This window comes from Caenorhabditis elegans, chromosome V, assembly GCF_000002985.6.
Source record: "Caenorhabditis elegans chromosome V".
In the NCBI taxonomy this organism is placed as follows: domain Eukaryota; kingdom Metazoa; phylum Nematoda; class Chromadorea; order Rhabditida; family Rhabditidae; genus Caenorhabditis; species Caenorhabditis elegans.
The window spans coordinates 20,666,864-20,692,502 of NC_003283.11; the positions used below are offsets into that span (position 1 = coordinate 20,666,864).

The window sequence follows — 25,639 nt, forward strand, 5'->3', positions numbered from 1 at the left end:
TGGCACTTTCCTCGTTTAACTAGTTATTTTGGATCCAATGTGCAGTATCCTAGAAAATATTAATTTTAGTTAGTTGAACTTTAACTTCCGACTTTATTCAAAAATATGTATTTTCAAAATTATCAAGTTCTTAACCGAGCAGTTTTCCACCTTTTTCTAGTAATCCTCAAACTGTCCGTTCCATCTCACTTTCACATTTTATTTACTCGGCCTACTTTCTCCACGGACACCCTCAGATGACCTCATGCATGTTTCATTTTTCTTCCCTCTTTTCACTTTCTCCTTCTTTGGTTTTCTGCATTGACATGGATATAATGTTTTTTATCTATGTAATTTGCTATTTTCAGGCACAAACCTACACATAGAAGCAATGCGCCTGTGCGTATTGCTCTTAGCTGCCCTTGTGGTGGCCACAGGTATATTGAGATAAGCATTGGAAACTAGTTATCAATTTTTATTTTACAGAAGCCGTAGATCCGTGCAAACGACAACCATTCCGCGGGCGGTGCCCATCACAAAACGGCGAGACGCCGAAGAGGTCACAATTTGTGCTCAGATACTACTTGAGGAACGGAGAATGTGTTAGTTACCCATATGGTGAGTTGCAATGTTTTATTTATTGAAAGATTGTTTTTAATTCTGTGCTTTCAGGACACTGCGCCACGGATCCGACGGAACCAAACCTCTACCGATACAAGGAGGAGTGTGAGGATGCTTGTATCAGCAATGCACCAGCCAACCTTGGAGTACCAAAAAGCACCACCGAGGATTATCAGAAGGTTAGTGAAAACTCTAAACGTAGCCTTAACTGCACGACAAAATTGATTGCATGAACCTCACCTAAATGTTCAGGAAATCTTGTCAAAAGAGGTCAAAAGAGTTGAGTTCTATGTCACATCAACTCTAAACTATGGGGCACCAGTTGACACCACCACTATCAGAAATGTTTATCCACTTCCTGTCACCACCACCGAAACCCAAGCACCACCACACCATACTACAAAACCCTACCAATATCATTACACATCCCCCACTACCACCACAACAAAAAGACCACCAACCACCACGACCACGGAGGATCCTCAACCATTCGAATTCCACGAGCTGCAAGAACAAGCTGAGAATCCGATTCCATTGGATCCAAAAAATTCACTACAAGAAACGTCGGAGCAAGTCGACGAGCAACCTTTTAACTTCAAAGAACCTACTAACTCTGCCAGTGATGGCTCCCAACAATCGGTAAGCACTAACAGCATAACATTTTCCTCACTAAATTATGACCGCATCTATCTAAACTTTCACTATCCAGGTTGAGTCTACCACTACCACAACTGAATCCCCAACCACTGAGGCTTCTACCACAACCACTGAAGCTCCAACCACCACTACTTCCGAGGAGGTCACTACCACTGAGATCACCACTGAAGCTCCAACCACCACCGAAGAGGTGACTACCACTGAGACCACTATAGAAGCTCAAACCACCACAACGACCGAACGCATGTCTCCATCAACCACCAAAACCTCCACCACCACCACTGCCAAACCAACAACAACAAGATCCACAACAACTCAACGTCCTCAGACCGTCGCAACTACTGAGGCTCCAACCACCACTACTGTTGAGGATGTGACGACTCGTGCACCACGAACCGAATGTGAACGTCGTCGTGCTTCTGCTTCATCTTCTTCCATTCGTGGAGGATTTGTTCCAGCTTGCACTGCTTCCGGAGATTTCGAGCGTGTTCAGTGCGAGACCAACGGGCGACAATGCTTCTGCGTTAACACCCAAGGTATTGAGGTGCCAAACAGCAGAACTCGCGATGGAACTAGACCTGATTGTTACAGTGAGTAAATTTAAACTTTTTTCTAGGTTTTCCAACTGATCATTTCCAGGCATTCAATCTTCCCGCACAGTCAACACCAAGGAATGCGTTGGGGTCAGCCTTCCAGGGCCATGCCATGGGTCATTCCAACGGTACTTCTACAACGAGGATTCTCAGAAATGCGAGCAATTCACGTATTCTGGATGTGGAGGAAATGGTAACAATTATGAGAGCAGAGAGGCTTGTGAGGACAGATGTGCACCACCACCAGTTGGATTGCCAAAGTGTGAAATTGTAAGATTTCTTTCAAGACTCTTCTAAACTTTAAATTTTTCAGGGAGAGCCACTTAAGACTAAGATCGGAGTTCCAGTGAACTGTGCTAAGACCGACTGCCCATCCGGATATCGTTGCAGTGTTGTCCAACACTCGAGCGTCTGCTGTCCAGAGAACAATAAGGTAGTTGGCCTCCAAACCAGCGGAGCCCGTGCCACCCGCTGCTCCCTTCCAAAGGAACGTGGACCATGCGACAAGTATGAACTTCGTTTCTACTTCAACGCGGATCTCAACGAGTGCAAGTACTTCTTCTGGGGAGGATGTGAAGGAAATCAGAACAATTTCGAGAGAGTCGAAGACTGTGAGAGTGCATGCGGAGTGCAAAAATCTGGAGTCACCAACAGACCAAATACCGAGATAAGAACCACCCAAGGAATCAGAATTACTCCAAACGGCGGAAAGCTCAGCTGGGAAGAGACAGAAGAGGATGAGGAGCACGCAGTGCCAACAACTACCCCATTGGCTCCATCAGCTCCAACTGTCAGAGTTTCAACGCAAAGAGCTCCAGTTCCAACAACGCCACGACCAACTGCTCCAGCTGTTCAAACCACAACTACCAGAGCTTCTAGACTCGAAACTACTAGAGTTCCAGTCAAAACTGTAGAAGATGAGGAAGAGGAGGAAGAAGAGGTTGTCGAAGAGGAACAAGAGGATGGAAAGGAAGAGCCACCACTCCATGTCCAGCCACCAGTTTCTCAACAGAACACCGTACTTCTTGGAGGTATCGAAGATACGACGACTGACTCGGGTTTGCTTTTCTAACGCTTTTTAATCAAATGTGTCTTATAAGTTTCTATTTTTGAGTTGCAAACGCAGGTGTCTTATGTTCTTTATTTTTTGAAATTCAGTTTTACCGAAATGTTTAAGTTGACTGTTCCAAATTTAATGTGTTATAACTTTCTTTTAATTTTAACTTTTCTATTTAAAACTAATTCTAATTTTTTTTGTCTTATTAACTAAACCAAATATTGTTTTCCTTTCAGTTAACCGATGCCTTCACCCACGTGACTCTGGAAACTGTCGAGGACAATTTGTGCGTTGGTTTTTCGATGATGAGAAGAAGAACTGCGACGTGTTCACTTACACCGGATGCCAAGGAAACGGAAACAACTTCGCTAGCAAAGAAGAGTGCATGGCTATTTGCCATAAGCCAGAGCCAACACCATCAGCTACTCCAGATTTCTCTCAAGTATGCTCCAATGATGTCGACGCTGGAGAGTGTAATGGAGTCTTTGAACGATTCGCATTTGATGCCGAAGCTCAAGATTGCCGCGCCTTCACTTATGGAGGATGCGGAGGAAATGGAAACAACTTTGCTACTATGCAAGAATGCCGTTCGAGATGTGTCATGGCAATGAAGAAGTCCCCAGTTGCAACATGTGAAGCTGACATTGAGGTTGGAGAGTGCGCCGGAGTCTTCTCGAGATTTGCATTCGACAAATCAATCAATGCCTGTAGAAGCTTCACCTATGGTGGATGTGGAGGAAATGCTAACAACTTCGCTACACTTCAAGAGTGTACAAACAAGTGCGTCAATAGAGGTGTATGCCCTGAGCCACCAGCGTGTGACACAAACAGATGTCAACTCGTTAATGATCGTTCCGGATGTCCATTCTGCTCATGCCCACCAGTCAAACAGGCATCTCCACCAGGATCAATTACCTCTATTCCAAAAGAGTCTCTTCCAAACTGCCCACCACTGGATAGATCTGCTTGCCGCGACCCATGCATGATGTTCCATAACCGTCAAGGATGCGAAGAGTGTATCTGCCCACAAACCGCCCCAACCCCACCACATGTTCCAACTGGAAGGCCAACCACTGTTGGACAAGCTCAGCCACCAGCATCTAGCTCCAGAAGAGTCACTGAGGTCGGACCACCAGCTCCAAGAACTACCGAGGCTGCCCCACCAGCTCCATCTTCCCAGCCACCAAGACAATGTAAGTCATAAAAATATATTCATTCGAAAAATCTTAAACGTCAAAACTTGCAGTCGCTGTTAACACACTTCAACATCAACAAACTAAGCCAGACCAACTTCCAAATCTTCCACGTAACTTAGCTGCTCAAATCGAAGAGAAGTGTCTTCAGCCAGTCGAGCCAGGACCGTGCAAAAACTTTGCCGATCGTTGGTACTTCAATGTCGACGATGGAACCTGCCACCCATTCAAGTACGGAGGATGCGCTGGAAACAGAAATCACTTCTTCACACAGAAGGAGTGCGAAGTTCATTGCGCCAGATTCTTGAGTAAGTTGCCTTTCTGACAGAAAACGACACTAGACACATTGTTCAGCTTGATTATTGGGTGAAATTAATTTAACTATAAATTTCCAATATACCTAACAATCGAGCTGAACTGTGTTAAAACCTCACCATTTTTGGAATGTAATTTTGCACCTCTCCATTCACCTTGTTATGCTATTGCACGCTTCAGGCGGTTCACCAACGTCTTCTACTTCTGCACTACCAAAGCATGCTAAATTCTCACCCACCACCTCCGAAACGGAATCTTCCACATCAGCGGAAGACGTGGAGTCAAGTAGCAAGAATGAAGAACTCGAAGCGTTCCCAGCTCCAAAGCTTCATCGTCAATTTGCCTCCCCGATTTTCAAGCCAGTCGGCCCTGGACCTCAAGCCTATGATTCCGAGAAAATTGATAACTACTCCCCACCAACTCCAAATGTTAACTTGGTCGGTCTGAGCCCACCGGTTCATCCAACTTACTTCACATACAACGGGCAAGATCAGGGACAGAGAAGAGCCTTTTCTGCCGGACAACAACAAGGTGCTGAAAATCGAATTGAAGTTGGTCAGCAGTTGGAAGCTTTTGGATCACAAAGACCGCAGCTACCGACGCACCTTCAAGGTAACAACTTTGTTCAAGGAAGAGGACGATTTGATGGCCGGCAGAGATTTGAAGTTCCACAAGGATCCACGTCTCCATCTCAACCTTTAGAGGAAATTCCTGTGACTCAAAGCCGTGAAAGATTTGACAACCGACAACGCGCAGAAGCCCCACAAGGATCTCAACGCCAAGAGCATCAAACATCCACCGCCCCATCTGAGCCATTAGAGCATATTCCAGTGGTACAGAGCCGCGGAAGATTCGACAGTCGCCAACGTGTCGAGGTTCCACAAGAATCCATCCGTCCTGCCGAAGCTACAACAATTCCCCGTCATCTTGGCGATGTAACAACGTCGACTTCTTCATCAAGCCGATCATCTCAAGTGTCTCGTGCTTCTGAACCAGAAATCGTTCGACCAAGAGCTCCAGAGCCACCACAATCTAGATTCCATCCAAAAACGGTGACTCGGACGGAAGAGGTCCCAACGCCAAGAGGTGCTGAAACATTTGGAAGATCCACCCAGCAGGTTACCGTACAACCAAGAGTCGCTGGTGTCACGTCGTCAACTAGAGATCAAGAAGCTACAAGAAGATCTCAAGGTCCAGCAGAATCAGTTCGTGTTCCATCTAGAGCACCTGAAACTAGTATTATCGGACATCAAGTGTCATCCTTCCAGTCTCCATCTACACCTACACAAGAAACATCTAAATTCCCTCATAGATTTGTAACACCTTCTACTGGATCACAAACCAAGACACCGTGGTATCAAACCACTTCAGCTCCATGGTGGCTGCAAAGTCCAGCCACTTCAAAGAAGAAACCAGAGTTGAAAATTGAGAAGCTAGAAAAGTCGAACCAACAACAATTACCAGCTCGTTTCAATTTTGATCCGACCCGTTATACATTCTACAATGGCGATTACTTTGGTCCAACCATCCCCGGCATCAGAATCAATAAAACCCAAGAAGGAGGACTTTTTGTTCAAGGAGGATCAGTATCGGAAGGAGATAATTTGGAGGCTCAAGAGGCATTTGAGCAATTTAAGCAACTGAGCAAAGGTTTCCAGCAGCAGGCAAATGAGTTTTTAAGGCAGGAGAAGAAAGCTGGTAGAACACCTCAACATGGATCTTTTATTATTGGATCTGTGAAGGTTGGAGATAATGAAGGTATGACGCACTACTTACTAACTCTCAACTTTCAAAACTCACACAAACATTTAAGTCACATTTAATTTTCATTTTGCATGAATCATCCTAATAAGTTCCTTTTGTTCTAGGCATCCACGACGACGAAGATGAATCTCTTGAAGAGCAAGAGCACCCACGTAGCAGAGCCCACGGTGTCCCAATTCATCCAACTGTGCCACTTGTAGTACCCACCTATTCATCCCCACTCCCAGCTGTCCGTGGACCAAACGGTAAGATTGAAGGTCTCGAGACGATCGCAGCACACCAGGAGGCTCATCCACCAGCACCGAGTACTTTGATTGTGCCACGTAGGATTCAAGGATTCCAAGTCACCAGGCCAACCACCACCACCACCCAGACCCCGCGCACTACTACAAAAGTTACGAGCACCACCACCGCCACCACCAATACTCCTAGTACCTCTGAATCTGAGGAGTTGGAGGATGAATCCTCTGCTCCACAGCAACCACTTCCGGTAATCAAAGAAGTTCAAGAAGAGCAAGATGTGAAGAACTTCCAAGTTGTGGATCTCGAGAAAATTGTCGCACCAAAAGCCAAGGTTGTCAGTGAGGAGTTTGATAGAGATATGATGTTAGGAAGCGGAGAAGGATCGGGAATTTCTTCAGAGTTTGAAATGACATCTGAGGAGGAGCAAGAAGTTTCAGAGCGCCCAGTTGAAATTCCAGAAGTACCAAAGGTGTCGAATGTGACCCCAGAACTTCCTGAAACTACAGAGACTCCGGAAGAGCCACCTGTGTCAACCAGTTCACCGAAGGCATCAGAACTACCAGAAACTCGAGAGCAAGCCCCAGTAGATTCAAGCTCTGAAGAAGCTTCCACGGAAGCACCAGAAGTTTCGAGAGCTCTACCAACCACTTCGAAAGCTACACAAGCCTCCAAAGTCCCAGAAGTTCCCGAAGAAAGAAGAAGAGTTGCCCAGAAATCTGAAGAGGTTTCAACATCATCTCAAGCATCCCCAAGCACCCAACGACTTTCTGTCATTTCATCGGAGGATGCTTCCTCTGAATTTGAAATGGAATCTGCTGAAGAAGTCAGCACCACCGCCCCACTGAAAAAGATTCAGATTAGACCACGAGGTTCCACAACTACCTTGCCTGCTCAGGAGACACAACCTGTCACCACCACCACCCAATCCTCCACAGTCCCATACACTTCCCCAACCACCACTTCTCAAGGCACTCCTATCCCTGTTCATCACCCAGTTATCACCCCATCATCAGGCACCACCCAAAGACACCAGGCGGCATCAGCCGAAATGATCACATCATCCGAGAGTGGTGAAGTCGTCAGTGACTTTGCTTTCAACTCGGACGAAGAGCATGACGAGAACACGGAAATTGTTGAAACTACAGAACCAGTGAGAGCCGCCGGATCAAAGACCTTGGAAGCTGTAAAAGCTGTCGAAACTGTCAAGCAGCATAAGGAACAAGAGCCAAACGGAATCAGCAGAACTATGGAAAATGTAAATCTCGATTTGACCGGTTAGTAGAATCTTAGAAGTAACATTTCAACGGTTTTTTTTTCAGAATCCGCACCAACTGGGCTCCCAGTCTCCATTGTCACCGCAGCTCCAACTGTTCAAGCTAGCGTCGTTCCACTCGGAACCACACCTCAACCACACTTTGAGCCAAAGTTTGACGGAAGAGTCGTGTGTGCTATGCCGCCAGACGCTGGAGTCTGCACCAACTACACTCCAAGATGGTTCTTCAACAGCCAGACCGGACAATGTGAGCAGTTTGCTTATGGATCATGCGGAGGAAATGAGAATAACTTCTTCGATAGAAATACTTGCGAGAGAAAGTGTATGCCACGTAAGTAAACTTTATAAGCTTCTTCTATTCAATAAATTCCAATATTTGTAGATCACGTGATCCTCGCCCAGGTCCCAGACCGTTGCTCATTCGACAAGGACTCTGGAAGCGGAAAGGGATACAACGTCAAGTGGTACTTCAACATGAAGAATCTCAGATGCGAGCAATTTGTGTTCGAGGGACTCGGAGGAAACACCAATCAGTTTGAGACTCTATCAGAGTGTGAGAGAATTTGCACACCATCCGGACCAAAGACCCCAACTCTCCCACCAACTCCAACTCCAGCCACGGTCGCAGTACCGGTCCCAGCCCAAACTCCAAAGGTCCCACAACTCCCAATTGGAGCCCCAGGAAGTCAAGTGCCTCTCCCAACCCCAACCACAGTGATCGAGAAAACTACCCCAACTGTTGTTGATTCTCAAGAAGAGGAGTACGATGATGAGGAAGAGGATCCAATCATTCTTCCAGAGACCAACGAAATGCCACCGATGCCAGGATTGGCTCCAGCCAACACTTTCGGAACCAGCCAGTTTGGTGTCAACGGATTAATCGATGATAATGTCGAATTGAGACTCCCAGAAGTTGCTACTACTTCTAGAATTGCTATCCCACAAGTCCCAACTACAGTTGCACCAGTTGCTCCAGTTGCTCCAGTTGCACAACCTGTGCAGCCAATTCAGCCAGTTCAACCAGTTCAATCAGTTCAGTCACTTCCACAGCCAGCAGAAATCCCACGTGTCGTTGTCCCTCAGTCCCCAGGAACTCCACAACCAGTAGTTCCACAAGTTTCGATCGTCACTCCTCAGGCTCCACAACCAACAGCAGCTGCTACTTCTGCATCAACTGGACCAATTGCTCCAGAACCAACGACTGCTGCCCCGACAACTACTGAAACCACCCCACTTCCACCATCATTGGCTCCTCATCCACCAGCTGCTCACGCCGCCAAGACTGTAATCCCAACATACAAGGCAGAGCCAGTACTTGGTCGTGAACAAATTCCAACTGCTAACGACGGTCAACCAATTGTTGGAGCTTCTCCAAAGGAGACCGTCAATTATCAAACTGGAGCCAAGGCTTCCGGAATTAGAAGCTTTGATGGATCCCAAGACCAAAAGATTTCCGTAGACATCTTCAACAAGGGAGCCGACGGACCAACTAAATCTATTAATGGAATGCCAGCTTGTGCTAATGGGCGTACTGAAGTCAGATATTCTGATGGACGTCCAGTGATGTGCCTTCCAGGAAAGAACCAATGCCCAGACGGATCATCTTGCTACTTCAACGGAATCGACTTCTTCTGCTGCCCAGAAGAAGAAGATCCATATGACAAACACGCCTTCGGAGGATATGGTGGTGATGAAACCAAGAATGGATACAAAGTTTTCGGAGCTCTCAATATTAGACGACTAATGGACGAGGTGCCACTAAGACAGAAGCGTCAAACTTTTGGAAACAGCAACAGTTTCAACATCGACTCAGTAGTCGCTCCACTCAGATTCGACGCCGAGAAGCCACGCCAAGTTTCTCGTGCACTTCGCATGAAATCATCCGCGGCAGTTCCACGTCATGGAGCCAACCCACTTTGCATTCAGCCAGTCGTTAAGGGATCTTGCCAGGAGGCTCATCTCAGATACTACTACGATAGAGTCACCGATTCGTGCAGATTGTTCGAATACTCTGGATGTGATGGAAATGCCAACAATTTTGGATCTTTGGAAGATTGTCAACGTCTTTGTGTTCTTAATATCCAGAGTTAGTTGTTAGTTCAAGTTCCTTATTCTAATCAATTAATTTTCAGGCATCAAGAACGGTAAGGTCGCCACCACCACCGCCGCGCCACAGATCACTCCAGAAGAGGAGGAGAAACTTGCGCCAGGACAATGCCCAGGAGGGCGTGCACCACTTGGAGGATCTTCTCCAGTTCTCTGTGGAAACTCCGCCGAGTCCATCGGATGCCCAACTAGCTACTACTGTCGTAGAGGACCACCAGATGTCTGTTGTCCAGGAGTTGATCCAAAATTGAGTAAGTTCATACTTTTGGCTTACCTTTAAAACGTATCTCTTCTTTCAGTGCAACCAGAAGAGATTGTCAAGGATGTGTCTCGTGGAGTTGTCAAAAACGAATCTCACATGCCACGTGGCTTCAATCGCCAAATCTTCCTGTCAACTCCAAAGTACATGTGCCCAGACGCCGCCGATCCATTGATGTTGGAGAACGGAGAACCAATGCTTTGTGGATCAGGATTCGATGGAGTCAAGATGTGCCCCAAGGGATACTATTGCGCAATTGATTCTGCAAGAAATTCTAGATTGTGTTGCCCACTGTATGGAGATGCTCAAAGAATCGCCTCTGAGGAGATCTTTGCACCACGACTAGCCTCCAACACAGAAACAACCACAGAGGCTAAGGTTGAGAACATTGACGTTGAAGAATCAGAAGATGATGAGGAGGAGGATGGAGAAGACTTTGTGGCTCACCTTCAAATGAAGCCAAACAAGCCTGTAAATCAGGTTGAGGAGCTTGCCAAGAGTTCTCCAATCGCAGCAGATTTGAGTGCAGAGGGAGGAGTGTCCATTGATTTGGGTGCTGATGAGAAGAAGGAAGTTGAAGAGGAGGATGTGACGACGACCACTGAAAAAATGATGGTTCAGGACAAGAGTGTTTGTCAGATTAAGCCATCGGAAGGTGAGTGTGAATGAGAATTAAAACTGTTCAATGAAAACACACAAAGTTAGATTTATATATTGAACTTACTATTTGAATTTAACAAGCGAGACAAAGAACTCGAGAAATGAATAAAAATTCAAAAACGGGGTTACATTGACCTCTTGCAAACGTAAAATCAAGAAAAAAAAAGACGTATTTTCGGAATATTGTCGAAATTTGTTTTACCAACGTCAAAACTTCTTGGTTGCCGGTTGCCGAAAAATTGCCAAAGTTTCAGAAACCGGAAGTTGCCGGTTGTTCTGAGCGTTCCGAAATTTTTGTTGGTTCGGCAACTGCAACACTTGCAGGTTACCAAAAATCTCGGTTGCCTCAGAGCCCTGCGGGCTACTTTGAATTTCAACTTAGAGATGAACTTCGAGCATCTCAAAAATGTATATTTCAGGACGCGTCTGTAACGATTCCGAAACACCAACACGCACGAACCTTCAATACTTCTACTCCCCACGTGACAACCGTTGTAAGCTCTTCTTCTTCCGTGGATGTGGAGGCAATTTGAATCGATTCGAACGAAAGTCCGACTGTGAAGCTCTGTGCCTGTAATTGTTTTTTCTTTTTTTTTTCGTTTTTCTTATTGACGTCCTTCTTCTAAGATTTTCTCATTCTTCCCACACCGAAATCTCAGTTTTTCCTCTTTTTTTAATTTTGCAGAACTCTTTTTTTTGAGTTTTCCTTGACTGATTGATATTTCTTCCAAAGTTGCCAAGCCTTAATTTTTACGTTGTACGTTTTTTTTCACAAATCCACAAAATTCTATATTTATTTTCTCTGTAACTTTGCTCCTGGGCTCAGCCATCCCTAATAATATGTATGACCCAAAAATAATAAATTAATAATAACTTATTTGTATTATTAGATTTAGAAATATAAATTACGTTGCATTGAAAGTTAAAAAAATGAATAAATTTATTTATTTTAATTTTTTTTTATTTTTAGAACGTTTTAACTTTGTCATATAGAATGGAAAACTAAAAAAAAATTATAACTAGGTTGGAAATTGTTTGAAAACAAGTTTGAGAAGATAACAATAAAATAGTTTCAAAAATTTTATTAATTTGGAAACCTTTTTTTTTATTTTCCAGAACAAAAAATCTTAAAATGTTCCGTAACATATTTTTCAGCTCATTACCTCCTATTGTCCGCCTACTTCACAAATGTGACATTTTGCAATTTTTGACGTATTTACCTTTTTCCCACATATCACGTAACATGTCCATAACCAGAACAAACTAGAAAGTGTAAAGCACAAATTTTTAAATTTTGGGTGGTACTTGTGTCTGTATTTTATAGAAAATTAAAGTTAAATTCAATAAAAAATTTACTTAGTTAGTTCCGCCTAGACACATCTTTGAAAGAGAAAACAAAAATGTGGAACGTTGGATGATTCCAGTGTGTTGGTTGTAATTGAAATTTCGATTCCTAAGAAAAATAATCCTATTGGAATTTTAATTCATCCTTTAATTATTCATTATTTTTCGATTGGCTTTTTCATCCTTTTTTGTTTTGAAATTGTTGTTTTTTCATGATGCAAAAAACAGAAAAGCTTTTTGAAAACTTCATTCATAAGAAAATTAAATCATTTTGTCAAAAGTGAAAAGAGCAAATAATTTAATCAATCCAATTTAATGTCCAAAAGTCATAGAAATTCTTAAAGTTATTTTCATATGCGTTTTTTATTTAATTTTAGTTAATGTGGCGGAGTGCAGTAGTTTGCGCTTTAAATTATACAATGGAGCTTAATGTCTGAAAATACTTTTTTTTAATTATAGAACCTTTCTAAGTTATTTTTATCATCTCTGAATTATATTTGAATCCCCCCGCAAATGAATTCTCTAGTTTCAAAGTTTTATTTTTTCTGGCTAATTGTAATTATTGGTGTTTTTTACTTTTTCTGACGTTCAATTTGAAACATCGTTTGTCAAATATTAAGCTATTTAAAACACATAAATGTTAAACAATCGGCTATTTAGCCAATTTTGAGGTCTGAACGAATTGCTTTTGGCATATTTAGTGTTCTTTAAAAAATGTTAAAATTCGATAATTATAGCCAAAAAACGGTTAAAGTTATTAAACTAGGTTTTTTGAGCAGGAATAAAAAGGTAATTTAGCAATTTTTCATTTTTGAAAACTGAAACATTGTGAGATATATTTCCAAACAGCCTGCAACGCAATTTTTTACAAGGTCTACTCAATCTTTAATCTTAGCATAATACAGAATAACAAACATTTTTTTCAAGGATACAGATTATATATTTACCTAAAGAATCAATGTCGTCAGTTAAAAACAATAGGTTCCCAATAATCCTTTTTCTTTATATTTCAGTGTTATAGTCATATTAACTTATATATATTTAGTTTTTTAAATACCATTGGCTGAGTAAGCCTTCAAAAAATTCTTTAAATGCAATGAGTTTGGTTCAAGCTTTGAATTTTCACTCAAAAAGTTTTAGCTGGTTTTTTTTTTGCAAATATTCGATTAATGCTATAAATAACAAATCGAATTCATTTATTCGGAAAGTAGAAATACTTTTTTTTCAATTTTTGGCGCTTAGCCAGCTTGTGGGTTAGATAATCCTAATTCTAAGAAAACATTATTTGTGTTTCTTTAGCTGTTACTCGTAAACACAATTTTTTGAAATTTTTTATGTAAATCAGTAGACCGTGAGGAAAAATATTTTTGAGTTCAGATAAAAATTCACACTAGACACAATTTCACAAAAAAAATTTTTTGTTGGGTTTGGCTTTTGATCGTGGGAATTATTAGCAAGAACTTTAGTTTATATTGTAAACTAATTAATTTCTAGAAGTACAATTTTCCGGCCTAGGTAGGTCCAATCTAATCAAAGAACATTTTTTAAAAAGTACTCGGAGGATATGTACCTAAATGCATGACATGATATAATCCCTTTCTTTTTAGCGGTTAGCAAGATTAGTTTTTTTTTAGATGGGTTCTCAAATGATCGTCAGTGTAACAAATCATTAGTAGTTTTTAAATTTTGTTTGAAAATGTCATTTTTACTACTTCACAGCTCAAATATACCAGATTATAACTTGTTTGGAGTTTATTCTTCAAAAATTTTTGATTTGAAAATAAGTAATATTTTCAGATCGATACGTTCTTTTTATATCACTTATTACTTATAAATTTTTAAAATTCGCAGTTAACAGAAATCGAGACGCCAAGTTTGTTGTTGTGTGCATAACACGGTGTGGATTTTTTAACAAAAAATCAAAAAAACATGTTCCAAGAACTAATTCATTCTTAACCATTGCGTGACACGTGGCATTTTTTGAGTTTTTAATGGATTTCAGCTGTTTTAAATCAGCCAACTTTCAGCTTTGTTTCAGTTTTTCTTCAATTTTTTTCTGGATTTTCAAAGTTGACAGCATTTTCAAAGAAGACATAAAGAAAAAACTAGAACAACACGTTTTGTAATAAAGAAAAACAACGACAAAGTATATATATTCTGCGCCAGGAAAAGTCCTCTAACTGACCATTGGGCCCACAACTTTACCATTGTGATAATTAGATGTCTGGTTAGAATTTTTAGTACGTGATCGAAAGATATCAAAGACAGACAAAGTTCCCACGTTCTTTGTTGACGTATAGTCATGATACTTGTGACATTATTATTCATTTCAGCTGCCAGTCACAATTTTTTTTTTGAAAATAAAGAAAAAGTTTCTCCTTACTGTGAATTTTTGCGATCTGCCTTATCAAAAACTGTAAATTGAAATCCGATTTCGCACTTTTTCATTTTTTTTTCTAGTAACCTCCAGTACCGAATTGTATTATAGGAAAATGGAGCTTCTTCTTATCATTCTTCTGTTTATTTACTCAACAATTTTTGTGGTCGGTTTCACAGGAAATTTGCTGATGGTTTTGGTAACGCTACATAGCAAGTGAGTTGCAAATCTTAAGCACGTTCGAGCACATATTGAGGTTTTTTCCAGAAATCTAAGATCCATTTGCAATATGCTAATCTGTGTCTGCTGCTTTTGTGATCTTCTGCTTTTCACCGACATCATAGCTTTTGTGGTGTCTATGTTTATACCAATAACGCAAGGTGAGTCAATTATCTTTGATAATGAATTTGAAAAGTAAATTATCCAGAGTTCTGCTTCTACATCAATATCCCGGCGGATTTTGGAGCATTCGCGTCTAATGCATGTGTCTTAGCTGTTGGAATTGATAGGCTCATTGCGGTAGCTGCTCCTACAAGGTATACAAAACACTAACGCAAATTCTTGCATTTAAAAAAGTAATGGCGGAAACTTTTAAAAAAAGTAGTGGGGGCTCCCTGCTGGGTGAGGCGCGAAACCTCACGCCGAAGTCGCGCCGCTGTGTGCAATGAAGTTCAAAAGGTAGTTATTTGGAAGCGGCCGACACGTTTGGGGTTCCGCGCCGCACTATACATTTGGATACATGCGGCGTGAGTGATGCCGTGAGGCCGGCGCGGCCGCCGTTGCGGCGGCCCCATGAGAGCCCTAGGTTGAAGAATGGTACGTTCCATCTGCTGATCTAAGAGTCAGTTAAAAGTCAGTTGGTAGCGAGTTAACAAATTTACCCACTGGGCAAAACTTATGATAATTCAAAATTCTCACTTGTTCTCTCTATGTGTACAGTAATCTTACACTACTTCAGATACAAAATGCTAGAACACGAACGCTACAAGTACTTCTTCATTTTATTGGCGTTTCCAATCATATACTCCTCTGCGTTGTTAATCATGGGATTTGGGCAACGGGACCCAAAAAGGTAAGCAGTTTTACTTAAATTCCGGCAATCAAGCTACTTTTTAGAAATGTCGTTTGCCTACTCCCGGAATCATTGGGTCATGCCTATGATATGTTTGCTCTCACCTCGTTTGTCATAAATCTTTTTGTACCGCCCATCTACGCATATGTGTATTTTAAGATCAAAAATATGAGAATGAGTAATTAACCAACGAGAAGTTGAGGAAATTCTACGCTTAAATTTAGATAGCTCAATGAAAGCAGTCTTCAAATCATTAATGGTCACTGTATGCCTTGTTGTATGTGGTTGGATGACGACTGACTTGATTGGTGCGCTTACGGTAACACTGCCAATGGATAAGGACGTGGCAAGAATGATTCAGTTGTACTGCGGAACGTTTATATTCACGTCGAGCGCATTTAATGCCGTGGTGTATTACAAATTGAGGTAATTTGAAATTTTTTAATTCTAGCCCAAAACATTCTTTCAGTCGAGACTACCGTTCAGCAATGCGCACAATGCTTGGTCTCTCGAATGAAATATCCATAGCAAAAGGAACCACTTATCAACAAGCTACAGATGCACAGAGATCAAGTATTCAGAGACCATCTACTAATACAAACGCGTTGAACACGATTCAACAAGAACTTCATATCTAGGATTTGCATTAAAGAATTTTTTAAATATATTTTTCTTACCTCAATCACATCGTTGTATACTTTGCTTACTATTGATTTTTGTGTGATCCTGTACAAATAAATGTAATTTTCTGTAGTATTGCAATATTGTGAAGGTTAGGCCAAAAAAATGTTCATGTTGAAATATTTTCTTGTCCACGTCAAGAATCATTAAACTTCCGAAATGTACCAGCATTCTAAAATAATTTTTGAAAGTATGGTACGAGATCTTTTTGTCAATTTTGATTGCATCTTCCACGCGGGTCTGGCTTCCATCATAAATTGAAATGTTAGAGTTTGCCGAACTAGGCCATTTTGGCTCGGCCGCATCTTGGGTAGATTTACGGAGCGTTGAGTGCCGCGTCGCGGATTGGTTTTTGTTGTAAAACTGAATTTTTTTTTGTCCCTTTAGAGTACTCGACTTTTACACGCGTCATCTCCGGCAGGCGATTGTCAATGGAGCGCGAAAAATGCAACCAAGAAGGTCAGAATTACGATTGTGTTGGGAGTTATTTTGTATATTGTATCGTTTTCAAGATAAGCTGACTAATGAGGTCCTATTATATGTAATAGATTATCATATCTAGAAACAAGATAATTCTGGAAAAGATTTTTGATTATTCTTAGATAGTCTTGTTTTTTATGTACTTATCTGCGAAAACTAGAAATATTTTTAACGACTATTATACTAAAGTTATTATATATATTTTTTAAGGGATTCTTAGAATTCACCTATTTTCATAATACAAATTATAGAGGATATAAAAAATACCTATATAATAGATTGTAGTTATTGTATTTTCTCACTTCCGTTGTCTCAAAAAATGGAACCTCTTCTAATTATCCTTTTCGTTATTTATTGTACAGTTTTTGTAATTGGGACTACTGGAAATTTGATTATGGTCCTGGTGACATATTATTGCAAGTAAGTACATCAACAATTTAAATTTAAAAAAAACAAATTTCAGAAATCTCCGGTCAATTTGCAACGTCCTTATTGGTTTGTGTTGCTTTTACGATCTATTACTTGCTGTTCAATTTTAAAAACCAGATTCCAAAAATCGAATGAAAATTGTTTACGACTCATCTTGCACTTTTAAACACGCAAAAATGTAGAGTGTCAGACAAAAAGATACATTGCCACTAAATTTGTATGTCTATGTAAATATATATGTGTATATATAAATATATTTCAGAACATATGTACATACTTGTTTACTCACATCTGAATTCTCTTCGAGATCTTCTAATATTTTTATTAGTTTTTTTTGTCAAAACTCAAAATCCTGACGGTTACAATTTTTACAAAGAATTAGGTTGCTGGAGTTGCCTCAGTTAAAACCATACTGCGAGTTTTACCAGTCGAACACACCTTTCCATTATCTCAATATATCAAACATTAATCAATCATAAAACTGATATGGTCCCGCCGCAGTTGAAAAAAAGGAGACCGCCCGTCCAAACAATATTCTCAAGTACGTTTACATACCTAGTCGGCACTTTTAACAGTAATCACTGCTTCCTCCTCTTCCGCACCCACTTACTGGATTGTTCGCACCCGTAAAATCATAACTTCCCGACTGTAGCAAGGCGAGGCGGTAGGGAAGAGGGTACTAAAATTGGAGGTGGGAGGGGGGGGACGTTTGGATAAACACAGCATTGGGGTATCATTTTAGAGTACTGTAAGTGATACTGTTTGTGGATATGTATAGTTTTTTTTTTCAATCTAGCGTCTACATTTCCCTTCTGTTTTTAGTCCCGCACGTCATTTTCAGATTTAAAACCAAATCTTGGTTGTGACTTGACTGTCCGCAAATCCGGCAAATAGGCAAAATGCCGGTTTGCCTATTTGTCGGAATTTTCATTTTCGGCAAGTTGCCGGTTTGCCAATTTGATGGATATCAGATTTGCCAAAAATGTTTAGAGGGATTTTTTTTATAAGACGGAAACACTTAAAACTGTGCCTTTTTGAATTTTTTTCCGTTTTTTTTTTTGAAATTTTCATAGAATTTTCATAGAAATAGAATTTCTGATTTGCCGGCAATTTGCCCATTTGCCGGAAAAATCGTTTGCCACCCACCCGTGATGTACTGTACTATTGATCAAAACCGGCATAACTTTGGAGCACTACAAAGCCTTGTGTTCTTTCTATAAAATTTCTGAACTTTGAAAACAAAATTATTTATCACATGTCCTTTTCCCAAAAAACTCCCTTCCTTCTTCTATTAATGACACCCATCTCCCCTCCACACATTTTCCGCGCACACACCTTTCTGCCACCCCTTTCTCAGAGAAACAACAAACCTCCCCGTTTTTTGGTTACTGTTTGCCCATGCCTATCAGTTTTGACATGCTATCATAAAATGGCACTTGCAGGGCATATGTGCGCCTTCTTGGATAATTTTCTTCTAGCTTGACCATCGTCTTCTTGACATGTTTATTTTTTTTCGAAATGCCCAAAAGTGTCGTAATCTTTAGATCAAACATATCATGACCACCATCTACACATGCTCAAGTTTTCTGTATTTTCTATTCTTGGGGGGAAAGAAAAGTTTGCTCAAGTTTTCTGTTTGTTATCATAGGAGTGACCGGTCTGGTGTCACCACACCCCTTTTTTGGAGCCTGGGGAGCTCACTTTTTTGTAGACCAGAAGAGGTGTGTATATTCGCTTAGGATGTTTATTTTTGTGGAAACATTAGTCATTTTTCTTTAGTTTCACGATAGATGCTCTACTAATGAAGGCACGTATTGTAATCTAGCATTAACATTGTTTTGTTCTTTGTGGTGAGTACATAGGTATTTTGTTTTTAGTGAGTTAGTTCCTACGTGTTCAGTGCATTGAGAGTTAGAGCCTTATAGTTAGTAGTTAGTTCCCAGAATTTCGAACTTGAAAGTTCTTAAAAATGGAGCAGCGCCATTGGGGAAAATGCTAAAAACAACTCCTATGGTGTCAAAAATGACCGAATATCAAAATAAAACTTTCAAAAAAATTTTGAAATTTTTCTATTTACTGTCAAAAACTGACAAGTGCTCATTCTTTGCCACTCATAATTTTAGAAGTCGGAAAAAAATTTCTTGCATTTTTTATATTTTCATTTTGTTTTAATTATTTGTTTTAAAAAATTATAGGGGTCGGAACATGCGACACTGCATTGAATTTCCTCAAAGGCTCATATTTTTCAATATTTTGGCAATGTGCCAAAACTTTGACCTGGAATTATGAGAAACCTAAAATTTTTAGGAGTGTTGCATCATGATATTTTGTCGCTTTGGTTTAATATAAGTGAGACAAAATTCTCACAGGCGCTACTCCACCTTTAACTTTCTTATCTCTTGAATATTTCGGTTTGAGTGTGAATTCTCTAAATATCAAAAAGATCCAAAAATTTTGCTACTAATTCCCCCTATTTGTATATACACTTGTGATATGACGTAAAAACATATTCACAAGAACTACAACTTTCGCTTTGAAAATTCACAACAAATATCGAAAAGTAAGCAGTAGGCAAAGAAGAACGCAAGACTTTTATGACTTGAAATGTATTGAACGAGAATGAAGACGTCACATTTGTGCGTGTGTGTATGCACAACGGTATTACATGGTGTTGTTGTAGTGTTGGAATATTTGTACTATCTACTAGTAGAAGTTGCCTTACTTTGGCTTATGGTTAAGATTTTCACTACAAATTTAGAACTATGCATACAATTAGGTTCAGGCATTACATCTTTTTTTAACCACAAAATGAATTAGTATTTGCCTATGCTAATTTTTATTTGACCTTCTGTTACAATGTAATTTTTGAAAATTCGTTTCAGAGTCTCACTCTTTTTTGGTGATTTTCAATTTATCGTTATTCATCTACAACTCCTTCCAGATGTACTCTAGCATAGTCCCGTCTAGTTCAAATGGTTACTATCATCAGTCTCAATACCAAAATGCCCATCACCAACATCATCAGCAGCATTATCACCAACAATCTCATCATCATTATAATGGAGCAGCTGCGGCTCCAGTCATCAATGTTCACAACTATCATTTTCATACGGGACCTGTTAATAATCAGGTTTTGTATTTAATTGAAGTTTTTAAATTCAATTTTCTATTTTTTGAGGTCATCGAGCAGCACTACAATCATCATAACCATGTCCAACAAACTTTCGAAGAAAATATTCCACAAGGCCCGCACAGTTCTTTCAATTTTTCCCATGACTTTCCACAACAGAATAATTCCGAAACTCACCTCAATCACATGGAACCTTCGATGACTCCAATGGAACATCAAAACTCGGGAAGCTCGACACCATATCCGTTTGAAGCCAAGTTATTCGTTCCATCGCCTGCAGCGTCTGTATCCAGTTACTCATTTTCAAGCGATTTGTCGGGTAAAGACGAGGAAGATCCCAGGATTCCTTTAAAAGATCGTGGAAGAGTATATCATCCGCAGAGCACTGAAAAACCAAAAAAGGTGCCGAGTAAACGGAGGGATAAGGCTACTTTGGATCGATTAAGAGTTCATAAGTGTTTTTATCAAGGTAAGTTGCAAGCGTGTTTAGCTTAAGCTTGAATTTCATTTTCAGGTTGCGGCAAGGTCTACACAAAAAGTTCCCATCTAACAGCTCATGAGCGTGTTCATAGTGGTGAGTAGCTTACAGAACCTCATTATACATAATTAATCATATCCTCCTCTTCAATGTCGTGAACAGCGCGCACTCGTCGGCACATTGTTCTGTGTAACGGGATACTTCCGTTGACAAACACGCTTCTCATCAATCACTAGATACTTTTTGTAACGAATGCACAGGAATCAACTACTGTTGCTATGTTATGTTAGTCCATATCAATATTTGGCCTTGTCCGGTACTTCGCGGCATCCCCCTTTTAGAAGTATCGAATAAGGAGTTGTAAAGTATCAATAAACTGTCAATTAAGTGCGTGGGCCTATGGATATAAGAATTAGGAGGGTTGCGGGAAAATTGGAAAATAATAACTTACCCAATTCCTAATGCTTCGGAAAGTGTGGAAAATGCGAAAGTTGCTTGCAGGAAGAACGCCTGAAATATCTATTATATTTTGGTTTATCTGGTGATTGACGAAACTCAGAGTCGCGATTTGATCTGACACTGAGATCGTCAGCTAAGCTTTTTAAAATGTTTTTTTGCTGCGAAAATCTAAAAATTTATAAATTTGCAACTGCTTCTTGGGAAATTAGCTTGCTTTTTATTTCTAAAACGGTAAGATGTAAAGTTTTCAACTTTTATGTTAGTTGAGCACTTTTTTTTAATTTTGAGGTTTGAGAAACGGATAGCCAAAGTCAGTTTTATACAGATCCGGTCGTAAATTTTCAACAACTTTTGATATCCGCAGCAGAAATTAAGATTTTTCAAGCTGAAAATCTCAGCTTTCAAATGATGTTAGTTTCACACCAAATGGCCACTTGGAGTTTTGAACATTCCCTAGTCAGCAGCTTGCCAAAGTATTACCTATTCGATAATAATCTTCTCATTTAGGTGAAAAGCCGTATCCATGTGAATGGCCTGGATGCTCTTGGCGATTTGCACGATCCGACGAGCTAACCCGCCATTACCGTAAGCACACTGGAGCCAAACCGTTTGCATGCAAAGAATGCTCCAGGAAATTTTCGAGAAGTGATCATTTGCAGTTACATATGAAGCGGCATGAAACGGATGAACAAGACGATGGAATGGATGATTTCAAGGATTTCATGACTTTTATTTGAAGATTTCGTTTCATTATGAGTGAGATGATACGTTTAATTATGAATAAACAGTAGATTGAATCCTTTCACATATTAAGAACAATGTAGTTCTTTGGCAAATTATTGAGTGGCGTAGTTCCAATTTTTGTGACAATCCGGCAGAAAGGGCATTTGATGTACCCTTGCCCGACAATTTTTTGAACACATCCCATGCACATCGTGTGACCACAGCCTGAAAATTTTCAGTTTTCTACTGAATTTAGAAAAAAATAATTTAAAACTAACCCAAAACTCGCGGAGTCTGATCCATAGTTTCTCCCTCAAACTTGCAAGCACAAATTTCGCAGGTTCTCCATGGGAACGGTTCTCCTCGTTGCTCTTCCTGACTCTTCACATGAAATTCTGTCAATTGGTTCACTCTCCTTCGATACCCGTCTGTGACTCCCTGCTCTTTTTTCACTTGTTCTTCGACGCGAGACATATCGTCTCTGAATCGCAATTTGAAGGAAAAGTCGTTAAGTTGCTCCTTCAAACTCATGTTTTCTCGCAGTAATCGTGCCATGTGTGATTCTTGAATAGTGAATTCTGTATTGACTTTCAGGGTAACCCTTGACAGTTCTTCATGATCTTTCTTCAACTTTTCCACTTCACTCTTCAACTTTTCATTCTCCGCGGTTAATCTCAATTTGACCTTGTTGGCTTCTTCCTCTGCTCTCAACTGTGCACCATTCTTTCTTTGGTCCGCGTGCCTCGAGCTACGTCGCAACATGGAAATTCTGAAAAAAAGTATGATTAGTTAAATGAGTAAATGAGAGAGTGGGAGAGTATATTTGAATAAATTAAAGGTTGCATATGAACAGAAATTGAGAAACATAGTAGAGCTGGATGAAATACAAGTATTATCTTATCAAAGTGATCATAACATCTCTTGAATAATTAAATAATGATTAAATAAGAAAAAATGGGAAAAGAAAACCTTTGCGGAAACGCAGAGCGCGCCGAACTGGGAGGAATAATTATCGATTCGCCCTATGCCCTATGCGACGAGCGTTTCTTCCCGGGAGGCAAGTCTTGTTGAGTAGAAAATGGGGTTCCTGAAGATTATAGATCAGTAGATCAAAAATGTTTTGACCCAAATTGAAAAGAAATTTACCAAATTTGCCGTGGTCATCATAGTTGGTAGATCGCAATATTTTTTGGAATTTAAAAATTGCCAAAAAGTTATATGTTTGCTTTCATTATGTTTCTGATCAACACCATTAATTTTGAGCAACATTTTTAATTTGTGTATATCAGCATTTGCCGAGCTCGGCAAATTCGGCAAGTACACATTTTTGAAGTCTGCCAAATTTGCCGGTTTGCCGGATTAGCCAAAAAGTTTCATTTTCGGCAAATTACCGATTTGCCGAAAATTATTAGAAGGTTTCTTAAATACGGAGTTCAAGCTGTGCCTTTTTGAATATTTTTTCCCTGTTTTATTTAATATTTTCAAATTTGCTTGCTTTTTAAAATGAATGTAGGAATATTCATAAGATTCGCCCAATTTTGTCGATTGAAATTGAAATTCTGAAATTTTCAAAAAAAAAAAACTACAAAAACGGAAATTGCCGAAAGTTTTCAGCAATTTCCGTTTTTCCGGCAACTTGCAGGCTTGCCGATTTGTCGGAAATTTAAATTCTGCTAAGTTTTCGGTTTGCCGGAAAAATCGTTTGCCGCTTACCCCTGAACCACAGTGTCAGAGTGCAATCGTATGCTCACAGATCAACAAAGTATACTATTGGTTATGGTAACGAACATCATCTGACAAATTTGTTTAATTTCCGTGTTTTCGTAAAAAGTTAAGATAAAAATTCATTGAAATGTCATTTGGATACCGGGAAAACGAAAAATCAAAAAAAAATTTGAAAACTTTTTTAGTAAAGCAGTATAATGGTAGTGATTTTGGAGAGAAAACATCGGAGGGTACATGAATATTGAGGTATATGCAGCGGCTAAATGTGAATTTCTACTCTGACTTCAATCAAAATTAAACTCGTTTGTAATATCGGGTCATGTCATGCCAGAAGCAGGATTTCATCGATTCGAATCTGTCAAAACATGGAACATAGGACATATCCAACTGTTGATTGCGCCCGAGGCGCTGGTCACAGAAGCTCAAGCATTTTGGTCCAGCGAGAGTAGTGGTAACTCCGTTACGTGCACAACAGTCGCGATGATCTCTTCCCTGAGCGGCACAGAATTGCATTTCCTTCATAGCGTCCAACGGGCATGGATCTTGTTTGAAGTACATTGCTTGGAGGGTTGGTTTGGTGAATGCTCCGAACGAGCACTTAGATAGACAGGCGTCCGGAAGCTTACGGTCAATGCAGCACTCGTAGAATGCGCGATCTGGGTTCTGAAATTTTTGGAAATTGGGTAAATCCTTTGATTTTTGTAACTTACGATTGGCTGCTCCGACTTGCTATTTCTGAGCACACTTGGAGACACCAAATCCAACTCCTCTGATGACGTAAGTTGTTCCTTTCGACGAACACGTTCCATGGCCATTCTGGAGAAGAAAATTAACTTTGGCAAAATCTTTGCTACAACTCAAACCTTTGCCTCAACACTTCTCTAGCCTCTTCACTGCTTGATCCGCCAACGGTGACCCTGCTTCGTCCTCTTTTTGGTTGGTAGCTCTTGGCTCCACGCGCACGAAGTCTGTAGCAACCATATGATCCGCATCCGTAGCTGCTAGCACATCCACACGATGGTCGTGGTTGGGAGTATGCGGCACACGATGGTTGGTAGCCGCAGAGACCGTTTGTGGCGCACTGAAATTAAACACATAAACTGCAAACTACAAACTACACATTTGAAAACATACCTCAAACGTGCCATCTGGAAGTGCAAACAGTGCAGCTGCTACAAGAAGCAGTGACGAGGATAAATGCATTCTGAAAAATTGTTGTGTTTTGCAGTGAGACGGAAAAAGTATTAGTGAAAAAATAAGGAAGCGAGGAGTAAATCAGCGGGAGGTCATCGGTTTGAAGAAAACAAAACAAAAATCACATTTCGATGAAAAAAAATTTAGACGACAGGAAATAACTTGATACGAGGAACGTTGAATTACAGATATCGACTGATTTTGTCCTTGGAATCAAAGTTACACTAATTTATATTTTCAGTGACTATTTTAAGTACATGAAACTGATACATAGTTTGTAGCCAGTATACAACTGAAAATCCAACAAACTAATTTGAATACTTTCGGGGTTTTCTAGAAGAGGTGGGAGGCAAATTTTTTTTTCGGCAAAACGGCAAATCGGCAAACTTCCGGAATTGAAGATTTCCGGCTAAGCGGCAAGTTGTCGGATTTCCGAATTCGCCGGAAAAACGGTAATTTTCGTTGAAATCAGAGTAGATATTCGCTTTTTGCCGCTGCATTTACAAACATTTTTGGCAAATTGTGGTTGTACCCTTTTTTCTTTTGGAAATTTCAGAATTTCAATTTCAATCGGCAAAGTTGTACGCGTCCTATGAATGTCCCTATATCTATTTTGAAAAGTAAGCTAATTCTATGAAAATATCTGAAGAAGACCGAAATAAAGTTTCAAAAAGGAACAGTTTGTGTTTCCGTCTTATAAAAAAATCATTTTAGGCTTTTCCGGCAAATCTGATATTCGGCAAACGGCGAATCGGCAAGCCGGCAATTTGCCGAGTTTGTCGACAAAAAAATTTGCCAAACGGCAATTCCCGCCCACCCCTGAGTTA

The 25,639-nt window shown here is 40.2% G+C and overlaps 5 protein-coding genes and 3 non-coding genes across 15 annotated transcripts; 5 read left to right on the forward strand and 3 right to left on the reverse strand.

Annotated features, from left to right (window-relative positions):
- Positions 1-341: 341 nt before the first annotated feature.
- mlt-11 (Papilin) lies at positions 342-11,674 on the forward strand (the record flags this gene model as incomplete). Of its 8 annotated transcripts, none has more annotated exons than NM_001270012.3 (16): positions 371-416; positions 466-597; positions 652-779; positions 853-1,239; positions 1,310-1,847; positions 1,897-2,120; positions 2,164-2,881; positions 3,144-4,100; positions 4,154-4,408; positions 4,596-6,173; positions 6,284-7,696; positions 7,742-8,026; positions 8,078-9,781; positions 9,828-10,052; positions 10,101-10,715; positions 11,140-11,674. In NM_001270012.3, the coding sequence occupies 16 exons, from the start codon at positions 371-373 to the stop codon at positions 11,295-11,297; spliced, it is 9,363 nt and encodes a 3,120-aa protein (NP_001256941.1). The 8 variants fall into 8 exon arrangements, with proteins under 8 accessions (NP_001256944.1, NP_001256942.1, NP_001256940.1 ...); NM_001270009.3 differs by having other exon boundaries at positions 2,164-2,908; positions 11,140-11,673; NM_001270014.3 differs by lacking the exon at positions 853-1,239 and having other exon boundaries at positions 1,586-1,847; positions 2,164-2,908; positions 6,284-6,424; positions 7,568-7,696; positions 11,140-11,667.
- Positions 4,888-4,977, forward strand: W01F3.4. The gene has a single exon (NR_102135.1). It is a non-coding gene; the product is annotated as an Unclassified non-coding RNA W01F3.4 (non-coding RNA).
- Positions 5,572-5,683, forward strand: W01F3.5. Its single transcript, NR_102136.1, has one exon. It is a non-coding gene; the product is annotated as an Unclassified non-coding RNA W01F3.5 (non-coding RNA).
- A 2,882-nt stretch (positions 11,675-14,556) lies between the features above and the next one.
- On the forward strand, positions 14,557-16,151 carry srsx-35 (G-protein coupled receptors family 1 profile domain-containing protein; the record flags this gene model as incomplete). The annotated part of the gene is made up of 7 exons (NM_075593.2): positions 14,557-14,657; positions 14,709-14,821; positions 14,869-14,977; positions 15,400-15,513; positions 15,558-15,691; positions 15,738-15,939; positions 15,983-16,151. 7 exons carry the CDS (start codon positions 14,557-14,559, stop codon positions 16,149-16,151), a joined length of 942 nt encoding a protein of 313 aa, NP_507994.2.
- Positions 16,152-18,717: 2,566 nt separating this feature from the next.
- On the reverse strand, positions 18,718-18,788 carry F53F8.9. The gene has a single exon (NR_070296.1). It is a non-coding gene; the product is annotated as an Unclassified non-coding RNA F53F8.9 (non-coding RNA).
- A 31-nt stretch (positions 18,789-18,819) lies between these two features.
- Positions 18,820-21,967, forward strand: klf-2 (Kruppel-like factor 2). The gene is made up of 6 exons (NM_075594.4): positions 18,820-18,835; positions 18,867-18,953; positions 20,045-20,233; positions 20,282-20,702; positions 20,748-20,807; positions 21,678-21,967. The coding sequence occupies exons 3-6, from the start codon at positions 20,045-20,047 to the stop codon at positions 21,905-21,907; spliced, it is 900 nt and encodes a 299-aa protein (NP_507995.2). The 5' UTR covers positions 18,820-18,835; positions 18,867-18,953; the 3' UTR covers positions 21,908-21,967.
- On the reverse strand, positions 21,879-22,668 carry F53F8.3 (RING-type domain-containing protein). The gene is made up of 2 exons (NM_075595.5): positions 22,172-22,668; positions 21,879-22,118 (listed from the first exon to the last, which is right to left on the reverse strand). Exons 1-2 carry the CDS (start codon positions 22,653-22,655, stop codon positions 21,973-21,975), a joined length of 630 nt encoding a protein of 209 aa, NP_507996.1. The 5' UTR covers positions 22,656-22,668; the 3' UTR covers positions 21,879-21,972.
- A 1,050-nt stretch (positions 22,669-23,718) lies between these two features.
- On the reverse strand, positions 23,719-24,822 carry dbd-17 (DB domain-containing protein). Its single transcript, NM_075596.4, has 4 exons — positions 24,753-24,822; positions 24,482-24,699; positions 24,329-24,434; positions 23,719-24,281 (listed from the first exon to the last, which is right to left on the reverse strand). Exons 1-4 carry the CDS (start codon positions 24,819-24,821, stop codon positions 23,913-23,915), a joined length of 762 nt encoding a protein of 253 aa, NP_507997.1. The 5' UTR covers position 24,822; the 3' UTR covers positions 23,719-23,912.
- Positions 24,823-25,639: the final 817 nt, after the last annotated feature.

Bases quoted from the DNA above. Each gene is read 5' to 3' on its own strand.
- F53F8.3 (NM_075595.5), bottom strand. From the start codon at position 22,655: ATGTTGCGACGTAGCTCGAGGCACGCGGACCAAAGAAAGAATGGTGCA. The intron at 22,119-22,171 runs GTTAGTTTTAAA...GAAAATTTTCAG, and splicing joins TCAGACTCCGCGAGTTTTGG to GCTGTGGTCACACGATGTGC.
- klf-2 (NM_075594.4), top strand. From the start codon at position 20,045: ATGTACTCTAGCATAGTCCCGTCTAGTTCAAATGGTTACTATCATCAG. The intron at 20,234-20,281 runs GTTTTGTATTTA...CTATTTTTTGAG, and splicing joins CGGGACCTGTTAATAATCAG to GTCATCGAGCAGCACTACAA. The intron at 20,808-21,677 runs GTGAGTAGCTTA...CTTCTCATTTAG, and splicing joins TCATGAGCGTGTTCATAGTG to GTGAAAAGCCGTATCCATGT.
- dbd-17 (NM_075596.4), bottom strand. From the start codon at position 24,821: ATGCATTTATCCTCGTCACTGCTTCTTGTAGCAGCTGCACTGTTTGCA. The intron at 24,700-24,752 runs GTATGTTTTCAA...GTTTAATTTCAG, and splicing joins TTCCAGATGGCACGTTTGAG to TGCGCCACAAACGGTCTCTG. The intron at 24,282-24,328 runs GTAAGTTACAAA...CAAAAATTTCAG, and splicing joins GCAAGTCGGAGCAGCCAATC to AACCCAGATCGCGCATTCTA.